The 17,019-nt window shown below is 42.6% G+C and overlaps 1 protein-coding gene across 1 annotated transcript; it reads left to right on the forward strand.

The window, feature by feature from the left end:
- The first annotated feature begins 1,611 nt into the window (after nucleotides 1-1,611).
- LOC104660369 (zinc finger protein 669-like) lies at nucleotides 1,612-13,302 on the forward strand. Its single transcript, XM_030938028.1, is given in 5 exon segments — nucleotides 1,612-1,656; nucleotides 11,440-11,566; nucleotides 11,762-11,782; nucleotides 11,785-11,818; nucleotides 12,209-13,302. Coding segments are annotated over 5 exon segments (1,179 nt in total). The 3' UTR covers nucleotides 13,161-13,302.
- The last annotated feature ends 3,717 nt before the right edge of the window (nucleotides 13,303-17,019 follow it).

The following is a 17,019-nucleotide window of genomic DNA, read 5'->3' on the forward strand; positions in this document are numbered from 1 at the left end:
CAGAATTGTCATTATATTGCTTGCAATTATATATATATATATAATGCACAAATAGCTATAACCCTGTATACAAGGTTAAATGCGAATGTCCTCCTTGCATGGTCAGGTTCCAGCGCAGAAAGGGCGCATCCCCTACAAACCGCTAGGCCAAAACGGTCATTCTGGCCTCATCCAGCCTCACGTGAGATCGCAATCTCCTGTCCCTCAGGGCCTGAGGGGGTGGGGCCTGAAGCCGCATACAATCAGGGGCTCTGGGGTGGGGACCGTTCAATCAGGCACGCCGCCGGAAAGGAGCTGGCGGCTTCTAGGATCTGGCCGGCGGGCGCTTTGTCTCGCCTTCGCCACAGTAGGCTCTTTCTGTTAGTCTCCGCTGCTGCTTCTTGGCTCTGGGAGGCCCAGGTGGCTCTGCAGCAGCCTCTGTCACCCTGTGACCTGCGGGTATTGGGACATCCCTAGCTGACGCCAGGACACCCGGGAAGCTGAGGAATGGTGAGTGGACTGCGCCTGGCTTCCAGAAGTGGGGAAGAGGGCTGGTTGAAACCTGCTGGAACCAGCCATCGGCTGCGGAATCTGCGGACCCAGCCGCCGCGGCGCAGGCGGGCCTCAGTCCCCTTCTGGGCAGGGCTAGGCGGGGCGGGCAGCGGGACCCCTGAGTCCTGTCTGTACCTGTGGGCGCCACTTCCGCCGGCTGGAGCCCTCTCGGGAACCCCGCGCCTCCCCCACCCAGGTAGTGCAGTGACCACGGGAGGGTGATGCGGGAGAGCCCCGACTCCGTGTGCTTGGTTCCAGCGTGGGAGGAGCTGTGGTTCATGGAGCTTCCAGTGCCATCTTTCTCCCCCTAAAATTAGCCTGAGGCTTTGTTAAAACGTTAAACGGTATGTTTGAGCAAACGGCGATTCATAAAACGGGTACGCAGTCATGGTTTGTGGTTTGGGGTCCACAGGAGGGGCGTAAATGAGAGGCTTTCATAAGGTTAATGAGGAAGCAAACCATACATATATACATACACATATATATGTGTGTGTGTGTGTGTATGTGTGTGTATATATATATATATATATATATATATATTTTTTTTTTTTTTTTTTTTTTTTTTTTTTTTGAGATGGAGTCTCGCCCTGTCGCCAGGCTGGAGTGCAATGGTGCAGTCTCAGCTCACTGCAACCTCTGACTCCCGGGTTCAAGCGATTCTCCTGCCTCAGCCTCCCAAGTAGCTGGGTTTATAGGCGCCCACCACCACGTCCAGCTAATTTTCGTATTTTTATTAGAGACAGGGTTTCGCCATGTTGGCTAGGTTGGTTTCCAACTCCTGACCTTAACTGATCGCCCACCTCGGCCTCCTAAAGCGCTGGGATTACAGGCGTGAGCCACCTTGGCCAAAATATTTTTCTGTTTCCAAACATTTTACATGAGAGGAAAGCAGAGAATAAATCATCTGACACTCTACTGTAAAAAACATCTTCGTGCCTCTCTTCTTTTCATCTTTCCTAAGTGTACGTATTACCAAAATGTCTTTAGGTTGAGGTCCCCCCGTGAAAACTTTACAGGGCGTTGTGTCCTCAGCCACCCTCCTGTCTTTTCCTAGTCCTGGCATTTTAGAACTGTCTGGGGATGACCCAGGATACCCACAGTGGCCATGTCTTATTGGAGGGTCTAGTGAGTATCAGCCCTGGGGTCATCTCATCCCCAAGGACAGCCTGAGATAGGGGTTAGCGTCTCTTAGGGAAGCAGCTGGATGCTCTTGGCCTTCGAGGAATCTCCTGGTATAGTTTCATCTGAAATGGTGACCCCTTAAGGTCATTAAAATTTTAGGACAATACAATGTATTGTCATTAAAGTTAGGTCATTAAAATTGTTCCCCCAGCCCGAGTTTTTATTCCTCGGAGACACATTGATGGTCTGCCAATTGAATGCTGATATTGAGAGGAAAAGGCAGAAATGATTTCTGCTCTCTAGATTGTCTCAGACTTGTGAAGAGAGAAAAACTGTCCCAAAGACCAGGAAAACCCACCCCAGAGAGGATGTGCAAGAACCTGAATATGAAAACGCACTTAAGGCACACAGGAGGACAAAGAGCAGTGCCAGTGCCTCCTACGTGGTCACTGAGTACTTTACTGAACAGCATGGGTGTCCCCAGGGATAGAATGGCCTGCCGTGACACTTAGAAAGGTCTGTGTTGGAGCCTGCACTGCCTCTCGCTGTTTGTTACCTTGAAAAGACTTATCCGCTTATTTGAGTTTCAGTTTTTCATTGACTGTAAGATACATTTTGTCAATACAGCTTGAAAGATAAAAATACTATTTCCAAAGAGGCAAGGTAAAATGATGTATTTTATTTGCTAAAAATTCATATTCATTTCTTCCCCAGAGTGAGTGTAGTAAGTTTTAAAGGCCTGTTCTTTTTTTTTTTATACATATACTTTAAGTTCTAGGGTACATGTGCACAACGTGCAGGTTTGTTACATATGCATGCATGTGTCATGTTGGTGTGCTGCACCCATCAACTCGTCAGCACCCATCAACTCGTCATTTACATCAGTTATAACTCCTAATGCCATCCCTCCCCTCTTCCCCCTCCCCATAATAGGCCCCGGTGTGTGATGTTCCCCTTCCAGAGTCCAAGTGATCTCATTGTTCAATTCCCACCTATGAGTGAGAACATGCGGTGTTTGGTTTTCTGTTCTTACGAAAGTTTGCTGAGAATGATGGTTTCCAGCTGCATCCATGTCCCTACAAAGGACATGAACTCATCCTTTTTTATGGCTGCATAGTATTCCATGGTGTATATGTGCCACATTTTCTTAATCCAGTCTGTCACTGATGGACATTTGGGTTGATTCAAAGTCTTTGCTATTGTGAATAGTGCCACAATAAACATATGTGTGCATGTGTCTTTATAGCAGCATGATTTATAATCCTTTGGGTATATACCCAGTAATGCAATGGCTGGGTCATATGGTATTTCTAGTTCTAGATCCTTGAGGAATTGCTATACTGTTTTCCACAATGGTTAAACTAGTTTACAGTCCCACCAACAGTGTAAAAGTGTTCCTATTTCTCCACATCCTCTCCAGCACCTGCTGTTCCCTGACTTTTTAATGATTGCCATTCTAACTGGTGTGAGATGGTATCTCATTGTGGTTTTGATTTGCATTTCTCTGATGGCCAGTGATGACGAGCATTTTTTCGTGTGTCTGTTGTCTGTATGAATGTCTTCTTTTAAGAAATGTCTGTTCATATCCTTTACCCACTTTTTGATGGGGTTGTTTGTTTTTTTCTTGTAAATTTGTTTGAGTTCTTTGTAGGTTCTGGATATTAGCCGTTTGTCAGATGAGTAGATTGCAAAAATTTTCTCCCATTCTGTAGGTTGCCTGTTCACTCTGATGGTAGTTTCTTTTGCTATGCAGAAGCTCTTTAGTTTAATTAGATCCCATTTGTCAATTCTGGCTTTTGTTGCTGTTGCTTTTGGTGTTTTAGACACGAAGTCCTTACCCATGCCTATCTCCTGAATGGTATTACCTAGGTTTTCTTCTAGGATTTTTATGGTATTAGGTCTAACATTTAAGTCTCTAATCCATCTTGAATTAACTTTCGTATAAGGAGTAAGGAAAGGATCTAGTTTCAGCTTTCTGCTTATGGCTAGCCAATTTTCCCAGCACCATTTATTAAATAGGGAATCCTTTCGCCATTTCTTGTTTTTGTCAGGTTTGTCAAAGATCAGATGGCTGTAGATGTGTGGTATTATTTCTGAGGACTCTGTTCTGTTCCATTGGTCTAGATTTCTGTTTTGGTACCAGTACCATGCTGTTTTGGTTACTGTAGCCTTGTAGTATAGTTTGAAGTCAGGTAGCGTGATGCCTCCAGCTTTGTTTTTTTGCCTTAGGGGTCTTTTTTGGCAATGCGGGTCTTTTTTGGTTCCATATGAACTTTAAAGCCGTTTTTTCCAATTCTGTGAAGAAACTCATTGGTAGCTTGATGGGGATGGCATTGAATCTATAAATTACCTTGGGCAGTATGGCCATTTTCACGGTATTGATTCTTCCTATCCATGAGCATGGAATGTTCTTCCATTTGTTTGTGTCCTCTTTTATGTCGCTGAGCAGTGGTTTGTAGTTCTCCTTGAAGAGGTCCTTCACATCACTTGTAAGTTGGATTCCTAGGTATTTTATTCTCTTTGAAGCAATTGTGAATGGAAGTTCATTCATGATTTGGCTCTCTGTTTGTCTGTTACTGGTGCATAAGAATGCTTGTGATTTTTGCACATTGATTTTGTATCCCGAGACTTTGCTGAAGTTGCTTATCAGCTTAAGGAGATTTTGGGCTGAGATGATGGGGTTTTCTAAATATACAATCATGTCATCTGCAAACAGGGACAATTTGACTTCTTCTTTTCCTAACTGAATACCCTTGATTTCTTTCTCTTGCCTGATTGCCCTAGCCAGAACTTCCAACATTATGTTGAATAGGAGTGGTGAGAGAGGGCATCCCTGTCTTGTGCCAGTTTTCAAAGGGAATGCTTCCAGTTTTTGCCCATTCAGTATGATATTGGCTGTGGGTTTGTCATAAATAGCTCTTATTATTTTGAGATACATTCCATCAATACCGAATTTACTGAGAGTTTTTAGTATGAAGGGCTGTTGAATTTTGTCAAAGGCCTTTTCTGCATCTATTGAGATAATCATGTAGTTTTTGTCTTTGGTTCTGTTTATGTGATGGATTACATTTATTGATTTGTGTATGTTGAACCAGCCTTGCATCCCAGGGATGAAGCCCACTTGATCATGGTAGATAAGCTTTTTGATGTGCTGCTGGATTCAGTTTGCTAGTATTTTATTGAGGATTTTTGCATCGATGTTCATCAGGGATATTAGTCTAAAATTCTCTTTTTTTTGTTGTGTCTCTGCCAGGTTTTGGCCTCATAAAATGAGTTAGGGAGGATTTGCTCTTTTTCTATTGGTTGGAATAGTTTCAGAAGGAATGGTACCAGCTCCTCCTTGTACCTCTGGTAGAATTCGGCTGTGAATCCGTCTGGTCCTGGACTTTTTTTGGTTGGTAGGCTATTAATTATTGCCTCAATTTCAGAGCCTGCTATTGGTCTATTCAAGGATTCAACTTCTTCCTGGTTTAGTCTTGGGAGAGTGTAAGTGTCCAGGAAATTATCCATTTCTTCTAAGTTTTCTAGTTTATTTGCTTAGAGGTGTTTATAGTATTCTCTGATGGTAGTTTGTATTTCTGTGGGGTTGGTGGGATATCCCCTGTATCATTTTTTATTGCATCTATTTAATTCTTCTTTCTTTTCTTTATTAGTCTTGCTAGCGGTCTATCAATTCTGTTGACCTTTTCAAAAAACCAGCTCCTGGATTCATTGATCTTTTTCGAGGGTTTTTTGTGTCTCTATCTCCTTCAGTTCTGCTCTGATCTTAGTTATTTCTTGCCTTCTGCTAGCTTTTGAATGTGTTTGCTCTTGCTTCTCTAGTTCTTTTAATTGTGATGTTAGGGTGTCGATTTTAGATCTTTCCAGCTTTCTCTTGTGGACATTTAGTGCTATAATTTCCCTCTACACACTGCTTTAAATGTGTCCCAGAGATTCTGGTATGTTGTATCTTTGTTCTCATTGGTTTCAAAGAACATCCTTACTTCTGCCTTTATTTCGTTATGTACCCAGTAGTCATTCAGGAGCAGGTTGTTCGGTTTCCATGTAGTTGAGCAGTTTTGATTGAGTTTCTTAGTCCTGAGTTCTAGTTTCATTGCTCTGTGGTCTGAGAGACAGTTTGTTATAATTTCTGTTCTTGTACATTTGTTGAGCAGTGCTTTACTTCCAACTATGTGGTCAATTTTGGAATAAGTGTGATGTGGTGCTGACAAGAATGTATATTCTGTTGATTTGGGGTGGAGAGTTCTGTAGATGTCTATTAGATCTGCTTGGTGCAGAGTTGAGTTTAATTCCTGGATATCCTTGTTAACTTTCTGTCTCGTTGATCTGTCTAATGTTGACAGTGGGGTGTTGAAGTCTCCCATTATTATTGTATGGGAGTCTAAGTCTCTTTGTAAGTCTCTAAGGACTTGCTTTATGAATTTGGGTGCTCCTGTATTGGGTACATATATATTTAGGATAGTTAGCTCTTCCTGTTGAATTGATCCCTTTACCATTATGTAATGGCCTTCTTTGTCTCTTTTGATCTTTGATGGTTTAAAGTCTGTTTTATCAGAGACTAGTATTGCAACCCCTGCTTTTTTTTGTTCTCCATTTGCTTGGTAGATCTTCCTCCATCCCTTTATTTTGAGCCTATGTCTGTCTCTGCACGTGAGATGGGCCTCCTGAATATAGCAAACTGATGGGTCTTGACTCTTTATCCAATTTGCCAGTCTGTGTCTTTTAATTGGATCATTTAGTCCATTTACATTTAAGGTTAATATTGTTATGTGTCAACTTGATCCTGTCATGTGATATTAGCTCGTTATTTTGCTCGTTAATTGATGCAGTTTTTTCCTAGCATTGATGGTCTTTACATTTTGGCATATTTTTGCATTGACTGGTACTGGTTTTTCCTTTCCATGTTTAGTGCTTCCTTCAGGGTGTCTTGTAGGGCAGGCCTGGTGGTGACAAAATTTCTAAGCATTTGCTTGTCTGTAAAGGATTTTATTTCTCCTTCACTTATGAAACTTAGTTTGGCTGGATATGAAATCCTGGGTTGAAAATTCTTTTCTTTAAGAATGTCGAATATTGGCCCCCACTCTCTTCTAGCTTGGAGAGTTTCTGCCGAGAGATCCACTGTTAGTCTGATGGGCTTCCCTTTGTGGGTAACCTGACCTTTCTCTCTGGCTGCCCTTAACATTTTTTCCTTCATTTCAACTTTGGTGAATCTGACAATTATGTGTCTTGGAGTTGCTCTTCTCGAGGAGTATCTTTGTGGCGTTCTCTGTATTTCCTGAATTTCAATGTTGGCCTGCCTTACTAGGTTGGGGAAGTTCTCCTGGATGATATCCTGAAGAGTGTTTTCCAGCTTGGTTTCATTTTCCCCCTCACTTTCAGGCACACCAGTTAGACATAGATTTGGTCTTTTCACATAATCCCATATTTCTTGGAGGCTTTGTTCACTTCTTTTTCCTCTTTTTTTTCTAGACTTCTCTTCTTGCTTCATTTCATTCACTTGATCTTCAATCATTGATACTCTTTATTCCAGTTGATCGAGTCAGTTACTGAAGCTTGTGCATTTGTCACGTATTTCTCATGTCATGGTTTTTATCTCTGTCAGTTCGTTTATGGCCTTCTCTGCATTGATTAGTCTAGTTATCCATTCTTCCATTCTTTTTTCGAGATTTTTAGTTTCTTTGCGTTGGTTACGTAATTCCTCCTTTAGCTCTGGGAATTTTGATTGACAGAAGCCTTCTTTCTCAACTCGTCAAAGTCATTCTCCATCCAGCTTTGATCCGTTGCTGGCGATGAGCTGCGTTCCTTTGGAGGGGGAGATGTGCTCTTATTTTTTGAATTTCCAGCTTTTCTGCCCTGCTTTTTTCCCGTCTTTGTGGTTTTATCTGCCTTTGGTCTTTTTTTTTTTTTTTTTTTTTTTTTTTTTTTTTTGAGACGGAGTCTCGCTCTGTCGCCCAGGCTGGAGTGCAGTGGCCGGATCTCAGCTCACTGCAAGCTCCGCCTCCCGGGTTTACGCCATTCTCCTGCCTCAGCCTCCCAAGTAGCTGGGACTACAGGCACCCGCCAACTCGCCCGGCTAGTTTTTTGTATTTTTTAGTAGAGACGGGGTTTCGCCGTGTTAGCCAGGATGGTCTCGATCTCCTGACCTCGCGATCCACCCGTCTCGGCCTCCCAAAGTGCTGGGATTACAGGCTTGAGCCACCGCGCCCGGCCTATCTGCCTTTGGTCTTTGATGACGGTGACGAACTGATGGGGTTTTGGTGTGGGTGTCCTTTCCGTTTGTTAGTTTTCCTTCTAACAGTCAGGACCTTCAGCTGTAGGTCTGTTGGCGATTGCTTGAGGTCCACTCCAGACCCCGTTTGCCTGGGTATCAGCAGTGGAGGCTGCAGAAGATAGAATACTGCTGAACAGTGAGTGTTGCTGTCTGATTCTTGCTCTGGAAGCTTTGTCTCAGGGGTGTACCCCGCTGTGTGAGGTGTGAGGTGTTGGTCTGCACCTAGTGGGGAATGTCTCCCAGTTAGGCTACTCAGGGGTCAGGGACCCACTTGAGCAGGGAGTCTGTCCTTTCTCAGATCTCAACCTCCATGCTGGGAGATCCACTGCTGTCTTCAAAGCTGTCAGACAGGGTCATTTACCTCTGCCGAGGTTTCTGCTGCTTTTTGTTTAGCTATGCCCTGTCCCCAGAGATGGAGTCTACAGAGACAGGCAGGCCCCCTTGAGCTGCGGTGGGCTCCACCCAGTTTGAACTTCTCTGCAGCTTTGTTTACCTACTTAAGCCTCAGCAATGGCGGGTGCCCCTCCCCCAGTCTCGTTGCTGCCTTGCAGTTAGATCTCAGACTGCTGTGCTAGCAAGGAGGGAGGCTCCCTGGGCATGGGACCCTCCCATCCAGGTGTGGGATATAATCTCCTGGTGTGCCATTTGCTAAGACCCTTGATAAAGCGCAGTATTAAGGTGGCAGTTACCTGATTTTCCAGATGTTGTGTGTCTCAGTTTTCCTTGGCTAAGAAAAGGGATTCCCTTCCCCCTTGTGCTTCCCAGGTGAGGCGATGGCTCACCCCGCTTCAACTCTCGCTGGTTGGGCTGCACCAGCTGATCAGCACCAATTGTCTGGCACTCCCCAGTGAGATGAACCCAGTACCTCAGTTGAAAATGCAGAAATCACCCATCCTCTGTGTCACTGGCGCTGGGAGCTGGAGGTTGGAGCTGCTCCTATTCAGCCATCTTGCTCCGGAATCTAAAGGTCTGTTCTTTCTTTTGTTTTGTTTTGCTTTGTTTTTGAGATGGAGTCTCGCTCTGTTGCCCAGGCTGGAGTGTAGTGGCCGGATCTCAGCTCACTGCAAGCTCTGCCTCCCCGGTTCATGCCATTCTCCTGCCTCAGCCTCCTGAGTAGCTGGGACTACAGGTGCCCGCCACCTCGCCCGGCTAGTTTTTTGTATTTTTTTAGTAGAGACGGGGTTCCACCGTGTTAGCCAGGATGGTCTCGATCTCCTGACCTCGTGATCCACCCGTCTCAGCCTCCCAAAATACTGGGATTACAGGCTTGAGCCACCGCACCCAGCCAAGGTCTGTTCTTTTTAAGGGTAATTTCAAATGGAATTGTAGAACTTAGCTTTGTAAATGCTACTGGTGAAATAAAAGTGTGATAGATAAATTGATGATTTATAAAGATTCACCAAAATGTCAGTTCCCCTCTTGTAGCATGGTGAAGAATTTATGACAGTGGACATATCTGTATCCTCTTATCTGGATAGCTGAAGGTTTTTCGTTGTCGTTTTTTGTTTTTTTGGAGACACTGTCTTGCTCTGTAGCCCGGCTGGAGTGCAGTGGCGCCGTCTCTGCTTACTGCAACCTCCGCCTCCCAGGTTCAAGTGATTCTCCTGTGTCAGCCTCCCGAGTAACTGGGATTATAGGCACCCACCAGCTAATTTTTGTATTTTTAGTAAAAACGGGGTTTTAGGCCTGGCACAGTGGTCATGCCTGTAATCCCAGCACTTTGGGAGGCCAAGGTGGGCGGATCACGAGGTCAGGAGTTCCAGAGCAGCCTGGCCAACGTGGTGAAACCCTGTCTCTACTAAAAATACAAAAAAATTAGCTGATCGTGGTGGCAGGCACCTGTAATCCCAGCTACTCGGGAGACTGAGGCAAGAGAATTGCTTGAACCTGGGAAGTGGAGGTTGCAGTGAGCCAAGATCTTGCCACTGCACCCCAGCCCAAGTGACAATGCGAGACTCTGTCTCAAAACACAAACAAACAAACAAACAACAAAAAGACGGGGTTTTGCCATTTTGGCCAGGCTGATCTCAACCTCCCGACCTCAGGTGATCACCTGCCTCAGCCTCCCAAGGTGCTGGGATTACAGGCGTGAGCCACCACGGCCGGCCCACTCTATTTTCTTTTTATGCCCTAAATTTTAATATGTTTGAGTTTGTCTGTTCCTTTATCTTTTTTTCTTACATAAAAAAAATTCTGCCTAATTCTTCATAAAAAAAAAATCTTCTGTGACTTCTGAAAGTGTTCTGGTTTTATCTTTCATATTTGAATATATAATAAGTTGATTATTGTTCATGGAATAGAGAAGAATGCAATACATTTTCCCAAGTAGATGCCAGCCTGATTTGCCTTATATTTTAAAGTGCATGTGATTTCTTTTTCTATTCTACAGTGCCTACTCTATCATTCATCAACTTTCCATATAAATGCTGGGTCATTAAGACTTTTTTTTCCCTTGGTCTGCTTGCTCATCTCTCTGCTAATTCTGTGCTGTCCTGAATATTTTCGTTTGAAAATCTTAGAAGTATGTTAGACAAGCCATCACTCTTTTTTTAGATGACTAAAAGTCATTAGACATTTGTCATTTTTACTATGTAAGAAAAAGTAGTTTTTCTTGCCTAAAACAACCTGATTTGGGAATTTATGTGATTTCATGGGAATAGCATCTGGAAGTGGTGACATTAATGTCATTTTAAAAAAACAGGTATCATATTTCCTCTTATTCCTTTCTGCCTTGACATTGTGCAATAGAAATTTTAAAAATTGTTGTATTAGTATTGTTAAATTAATCAATTATTGATTTTATTTACTACTCAATTAAATTTAATAAGCCTATTCTCTCTTGGTGTAATCACATGGAATGGGCTCAACTCCCCAGTTAACAAGTGACAGCACATGTAAAAGATTGTCTACCAGGGAAACTCATTGAACACTTAATGTTCAGACTGTGTTTTGGTGTCTGGTTCTCTAAGCACCACTGTAGTGACACAAAATAATAGACCTTCAGCAGAAAAAGTTTTGGCAAATATATTGCATAAGCCATTTAGATGCAGTGAGTCATTCTTATTACTTGGGTTGGTGGAATCCCTTTCAAAATGTAAGTTACTAATACAAACAAAGATTGAACTTTGTGAGCAGGCATTTTTAAGAATAAGTAGTCTCAGTAATGATAACGTTAACTCACTTATGCACATCAGGTAGGACTTTATTATGGCAGATACTGGAAATGTACAAAGTGAAGTTAAAAGGTAACTCCTAGCAGCACATCTTACTCCCCGGATTCTCTAATGAGATGGGTGTTTCTACTTTGCTGTTGCCTTTTTTAATAGTTCAATTCTAGCATTAGTACTGCTGTGTGGGAGGGAGAATGTGTGAATAGAATAAAAGTTGTGACAATCAAGTCATAGAATAAATGCTTGGAAATTTTAGAATCATGTAAACAGCTTATGAATTGAGTATAGATTCCCAGTGCTGTCCGTCTCACCCATCCTTCTATCCACATGTGTGGAATGTTCTAGGACTCCATGGCTTTTGAGGATGTGGCTGTGAACTTTACCCAGGAGGAATGGGCTTTGCTAGATTGTTCTCAGAAGAATCTGTACAGAGAAGTGATGCAGGAAACCTGCAGGAACCTGGCTTCTGTAGGTAAGAATGACAACACATTTCACGTAATTACAGAAGTATTTCCCTATCATCAGTGCTATTTGTGATTTGGAATGTAGCAAGGGAATGATTTGGTGAAGAAATCAGGCATGGGCACTGTGTACAATAAACATTAAATCTAGTAATGTTTCTATGGTTTGTAATAATTCATGATAATTTTGTGGGTCTACATTTTAGGAAACAAATGGAAAGACCAGAATATGAAGATCACTTTGAAAAACCTGGGAAAGATATAAGATAATTTGCACTGAGAAGAGGAAATAAAGTCCTCTAAAGGAATCTTAGCATGTCATGAACTTAAAAACAAGCAATCAAAGCAAATAAGAGTCACTTGAAATTTATTTCTTTTTAGAAAAATTTCACCCAAAATGTAACGTACTTCAGTGTAGCAGTCAGTGTTTGGAAAACAGTTTACTTGAAAATAGTACTACAAAATTGTGTATATGAATCTTACTATTTTGGTCATAGCCATGCAGGTGGTAGCTGTGTTTTCAGTAGTAACCCATTTACTAAAAAAAAAAAGCATTTTCCCTGGTATTGGTAGCAGTGTAAGTCCAAGACCTATTAATAAGTACAAAGTTATTAAACCAACCAATAATAATGTGTTTGTCATTTTTTTTTTAACAGAAATCATATGGTACAGAGTCTGTGTGAAAGCAAAGAAGGTAGTCAGTATGATGGACAAGTTGTCAGCCAAATTCCAAATCTTGATCTGAATGAGAACATTTCTACTGGATTAAAACAATGTGAATGCAGTATTTGTGGAAAAGTCTTTGTACGTCATTCCCTCCTTAATAGGCACATCCTAGCTCACTCAGGATACAAACCATATGGAGAGAAGCAATATAAATGTGAACAGTGTGGGAAATTCTTTGTTTCTGTTGCAGGTGTTAGAAGACACATGATAATGCACAGTGGAAATCCAGCTTATAAATGTACGATATGTGGGAAAGCTTTTTATTTTCTCAATTCAGTTGAAAGACATCAGAGAACTCACACAGGAGAGAAACCCTATAAATGTAAACAATGTGATAAAGTGTTCACTGTTTCCAGTTCTTGTCTAATACATGAACGAACTCACACTGGAGAGAAACCCTACGAATGTAAGGAATGTGGGAAAACATTCAGATTTTCTTGTTCTTTTAAGACACATGAAAGGACTCACACTGGAGAAAGACCCTATAAATGTACCAAATGTGATAAAGCCCTCAGCTGTTCCACTTCCCTTTGTTACCATGGAAGCATTCATACTGGAGAGAGACCCTATGAATGTAAACAATGTGGCAAAGCCTTTAGTCGTTTGAGTTCCCTTTATAACCATAGAAGTACTCATAGTGGAGAGAAACCCTATGAATGTAAACAGTGTGACCAAGCCTTCAGTCGCCTCAGTTCCCTTCACCTCCACGAAAGAATTCATACTGGAGAAATACCCTATGAATGTAAGAGATGCGGTAAAGCCTACACTTGTTCCAGTCACCTTACTCGCCATGAAAGAAGTCATGATATAGAGGCCGGGTGTAGTGACTTAGCTTATAATCCCAGCACTTTGGGAGGCCAAGGTGTGTGTATTGCTTGAGCTCAGGAGTTCATAACCAGCCTGGATTGAAACAGTGTGAAACAACCTGGGCAACATGGTGAAACCCTGTCTCTACAAATATGAAATAATGCTGGGCCTGGTGGCTCACGCCAGCTACTTCGGAGGCTGAGGCAGGAGAATGGCGTGAACCCGGGAGGCGCAGCTTGCAGTGAGCCGAGATTGCAACACTGCACTCCAGCCTGGGTGACAAAGCGAGACTCCGTCTCAAAAAAAAAAAAAAAGAAAATAATTAGCTGGGCATGGTGGCACATTTCAGTTGTCTTAGTTCTTTTTCAAGGACATAAAAAGCCACGGGGGGTTGGGGGGAAGCCCTGTGCATGCGGATCACGAGGTCAGGAGATTGAGACCATCCCGGCCAACACGGTGAAACCTCATTTCTCCTAAAAATACAAAAATTAGCTGGGTGTGGTAGCATATGCTTGTAATCCCAGCTACTCAGGAGGCTGAGGCAGGAGAATCACTTGAACTCAGGAGGCAGAGGTTGCAGTGAGCCTAGATTTTGCCACCGCACTCCAGCCTGGTGACAGAGTGAGACTCCATCTCAAAAATAAATAAATAAATAAATAAATAAATAAATAAATAAGTAAAGCCCCTTGAATGTAAGAAATGTGGTAAAACATTTACTCTTTCACATTCCCTCATAAACATGAAAGAGCTCACACTGCAGAGAAACCTTAAGAATGTAGGAAATGCGGTCAAGCCTTCAGATTTTCCTGTTTTTGAAGATTTGGGAGGACTCAGAGTGGAGAAAAGCCTTTTGAATTTAAATCTGTGGTAAGGCCTTCAGTTGTGTTAGTTCTGTTTGAAGACATCAGCTCATTCCTGAGAAAAACCCTATGAATGTCCAGAATGTGGGAATGTTTCATTTCTCTCATACCCACTCAAGGACATATGAAAATGCACACTGTAGCTGGCTGGACCTTGTAAATACAAGAACGTACACAGGATTAAAACTCTAATAGTTTAGAAACTGCAAGAATATTTTCAGTTTTAACATTTACTTGAAATGTCATGTGAAAACTCCCACTGGAAAGAAGTTCTATCAGTGAAGCTTTTCTAATTTGGACAGCCTGATGCAAATTAATTATCATGCAGTGCTTGAAAAAAATGTATGAAATGTCACACAAGTTACAAGTATATTGTTTGTATTAGTGGCTCATTCTTAAAGAGTCTTGAGTGTGCATTTCACCTGTTTTGCAGGGAAACCTTGAGGTGAGAGTTCTGTCAATGCTCTTTAAGCAGTAGCACTTGAATTTCATAGATGATGATATTTTCTTAAATTTGTTGGTAGAATTTTTGTCTATTCATTTGATAATGTGCTGGATTCATGGTTGAATTTTAATGTTTTTTAATATGTAGGTAAGTTTAATTTTTTTATTTCATTATTATCTTTTTTTGAGATGGAGTCTCACTCTGTTGCCCAGGCTGGAGTGTAGTGGTGCAATCTCGGCTCACTGCAACCTCCGCTTCCTGGGTTTAAGTGATTCTCCTGCCTCAGCCTCCTGAGTAGCTGGGACTACAGGTGCCCGCCACTACGTCCAGCTAATTCTTTGTATTTTTAGTAGAGACAGGATTTCGTCATGTTGGCTAGGCTGGTCTTGAACTCCTGGCCTCATGCTTTGCCCACCTCGGCCTCCCAACGTGCTGGGATTACAGACATGAGCCACTGCACCTGGTCAGGTAAGTTTCAATTGTATGTATTGTCCTGTGATTAATGGACCAGTGAATAATGATTGTAACTTGTTGGGATTGTCTTACTAGCCTCATTTGGCAAATTTTGATTATCCCTTATTCATTATACACATTCCACCTTTATTAAAGGAAAAATGACTCTTGATGTAAAGATGTTTATTTTTTGCTAATAATGAGTTGGTATTAATTCCTAAGTACATAAAATTTACCATAGAGTATCATCTCATGAGTTCTTTGCATTTGTTGCCCTTTATTATTATTTCTGTCTGTTATTTGGATCATTCACTTTGAATGAAGGAGAGAGAACTGTGATAGGACCATATGTTGTAACCAATCTGAGGGAGGAAGCATTCAGTCTCTCAGTCACATATGATAGCGTTGGGCTCTTCATCGATGCCTTTGGTATTGTAGTAGATAATATTACACCATTATGGTATTGTAGTTTATCTATTGTATTTTACAGTGTTACAGTCTTACCAGTCACTGTCACATGATTCAGTTCCCTATCAGCCAACAGACAAACCAATCACTTACTCCTGTAGGAACAAAAGAACATCCTCGGCCAGGCACGGTGGCTCACACCTGTAATTCCAGCACTTTGGGAGGCCAAGGCGGGCAGATCACGAGGTCAGGAGATCGAGACCATCCTGGCTAACATGGTAAAACCCGGTCTCTACTAAAAATACAAAAAATTAGCCGGGCGTGGTGGTGGACACCTGTAGTCCTAGCTTCTAGGGAGGCTGAGGCAGGAGAATGGCATGAACCCGGGAGATGTAGCTTGCAGTGAGCCGAGATCACACCACTGCACTCCAGCAAGGGTAACAGAGTGACATTCTGTCTCAAAAAAAAAAGGAACATCCTCACTTTTTTAATGCTATACCACTCTCTGCTCCCAAGTTAATCCCTGTTTGGGCCTGTGGGAGCTTATACCATCCTCCTATATGTAATTAGTAACTGATGCCTGGCTTATCTGTTTAGTAAGAGATGTTATGTGTTTAACGGTGCCAGTAAACATAGGGTGCTAATTCCTTCCTCACCAGTGGGGTGCATGAGACTCTATTGAAACAACTGGCAACACAAATGGAATGGACCAGCCCTCATGCAGGACACCTGCTCAACTTGACCTAACTGCTGTTGGCTGACGGTTCCGTAACACATCAGCAGTCACCTGGGTCAGAATGGTGAGCTGATGATGGGCCTTCCCTTTGGTCTGCACAGTGTTTTGTGGTCTTCAAGTGTTGTCATCTCCTCCCACACTAAAATGCTCTCATCTCCTAGACATGAATGTTTAATTGCACCCCAGCGTGACATTTGGCCTGTGCTTAGCAGGCAGTTTTGAGGCCCCGGCTTATTAATGCACAAAAGCACAGCACATAAGCCAACACTTAAGTCCTAATTAGCAAGAATCAGGCGGTATCTCTGTAGTCCCTGCATCTACTCTGGTCACCATCTCTGTATGCTTAGGGCAGCCATGTGAACATTATTAATTATTGTACACTCCAAGACAATAGTTATTATGTAGGAAGAAGTAGTGGCCTTGTTTGTTTCTTGTGCTGCTGCTCCCCTTGCTGCTGTCCCATACACCCTCCTGATGAGGTGTACATATATGGTGCCTCATGGCTCAGGCACTGATGAGTAAAGAAAATGGGAAGAAAGAGTTTGGTATTAGCCCCTGCCGAAGCATATGAAGAAGCGTCTCAGCTGTTTTCATTGAAAAATTCCTAGCCAGTGTGTGGGCTTTTCTTATCACCGCCGCTTATCGGCATGTCAAAAGTCTAATCTTCACACTGCAAGTCTTGACGGCCTTAGACATAATGGCCTTACTGCATGTGGAGCTAACCCCAGGAAGATGGAGTGGCACTCTCTGGAGGATTAGGTGGTCTCCTCCAATGTGGGTTGATGGGCTCCTGAACTCTTTCCTTTAACCACGCAGAGAGTCTGCACTGCCAGTGATCATGTGCCGCAACTCTATAGATGTAGAAACTCAAAATATTCAAAATATTCTGAAACAGTTTCCATTGAAAGGAAAGAGAAAAGCAGTCAGGTGCCATGCTCTGGTCAAGAGAACTAGTAGATGGCTCACAAGAACACTCTGTCGCTACTGTCTGTGCCTCTGTCACAACAAATAGCCTGATCCTTCAGTTTC

The sequence above is a fragment of the Rhinopithecus roxellana genome, chromosome 1 (assembly GCF_007565055.1).
Source record: "Rhinopithecus roxellana isolate Shanxi Qingling chromosome 1, ASM756505v1, whole genome shotgun sequence".
In the NCBI taxonomy this organism is placed as follows: domain Eukaryota; kingdom Metazoa; phylum Chordata; class Mammalia; order Primates; family Cercopithecidae; genus Rhinopithecus; species Rhinopithecus roxellana.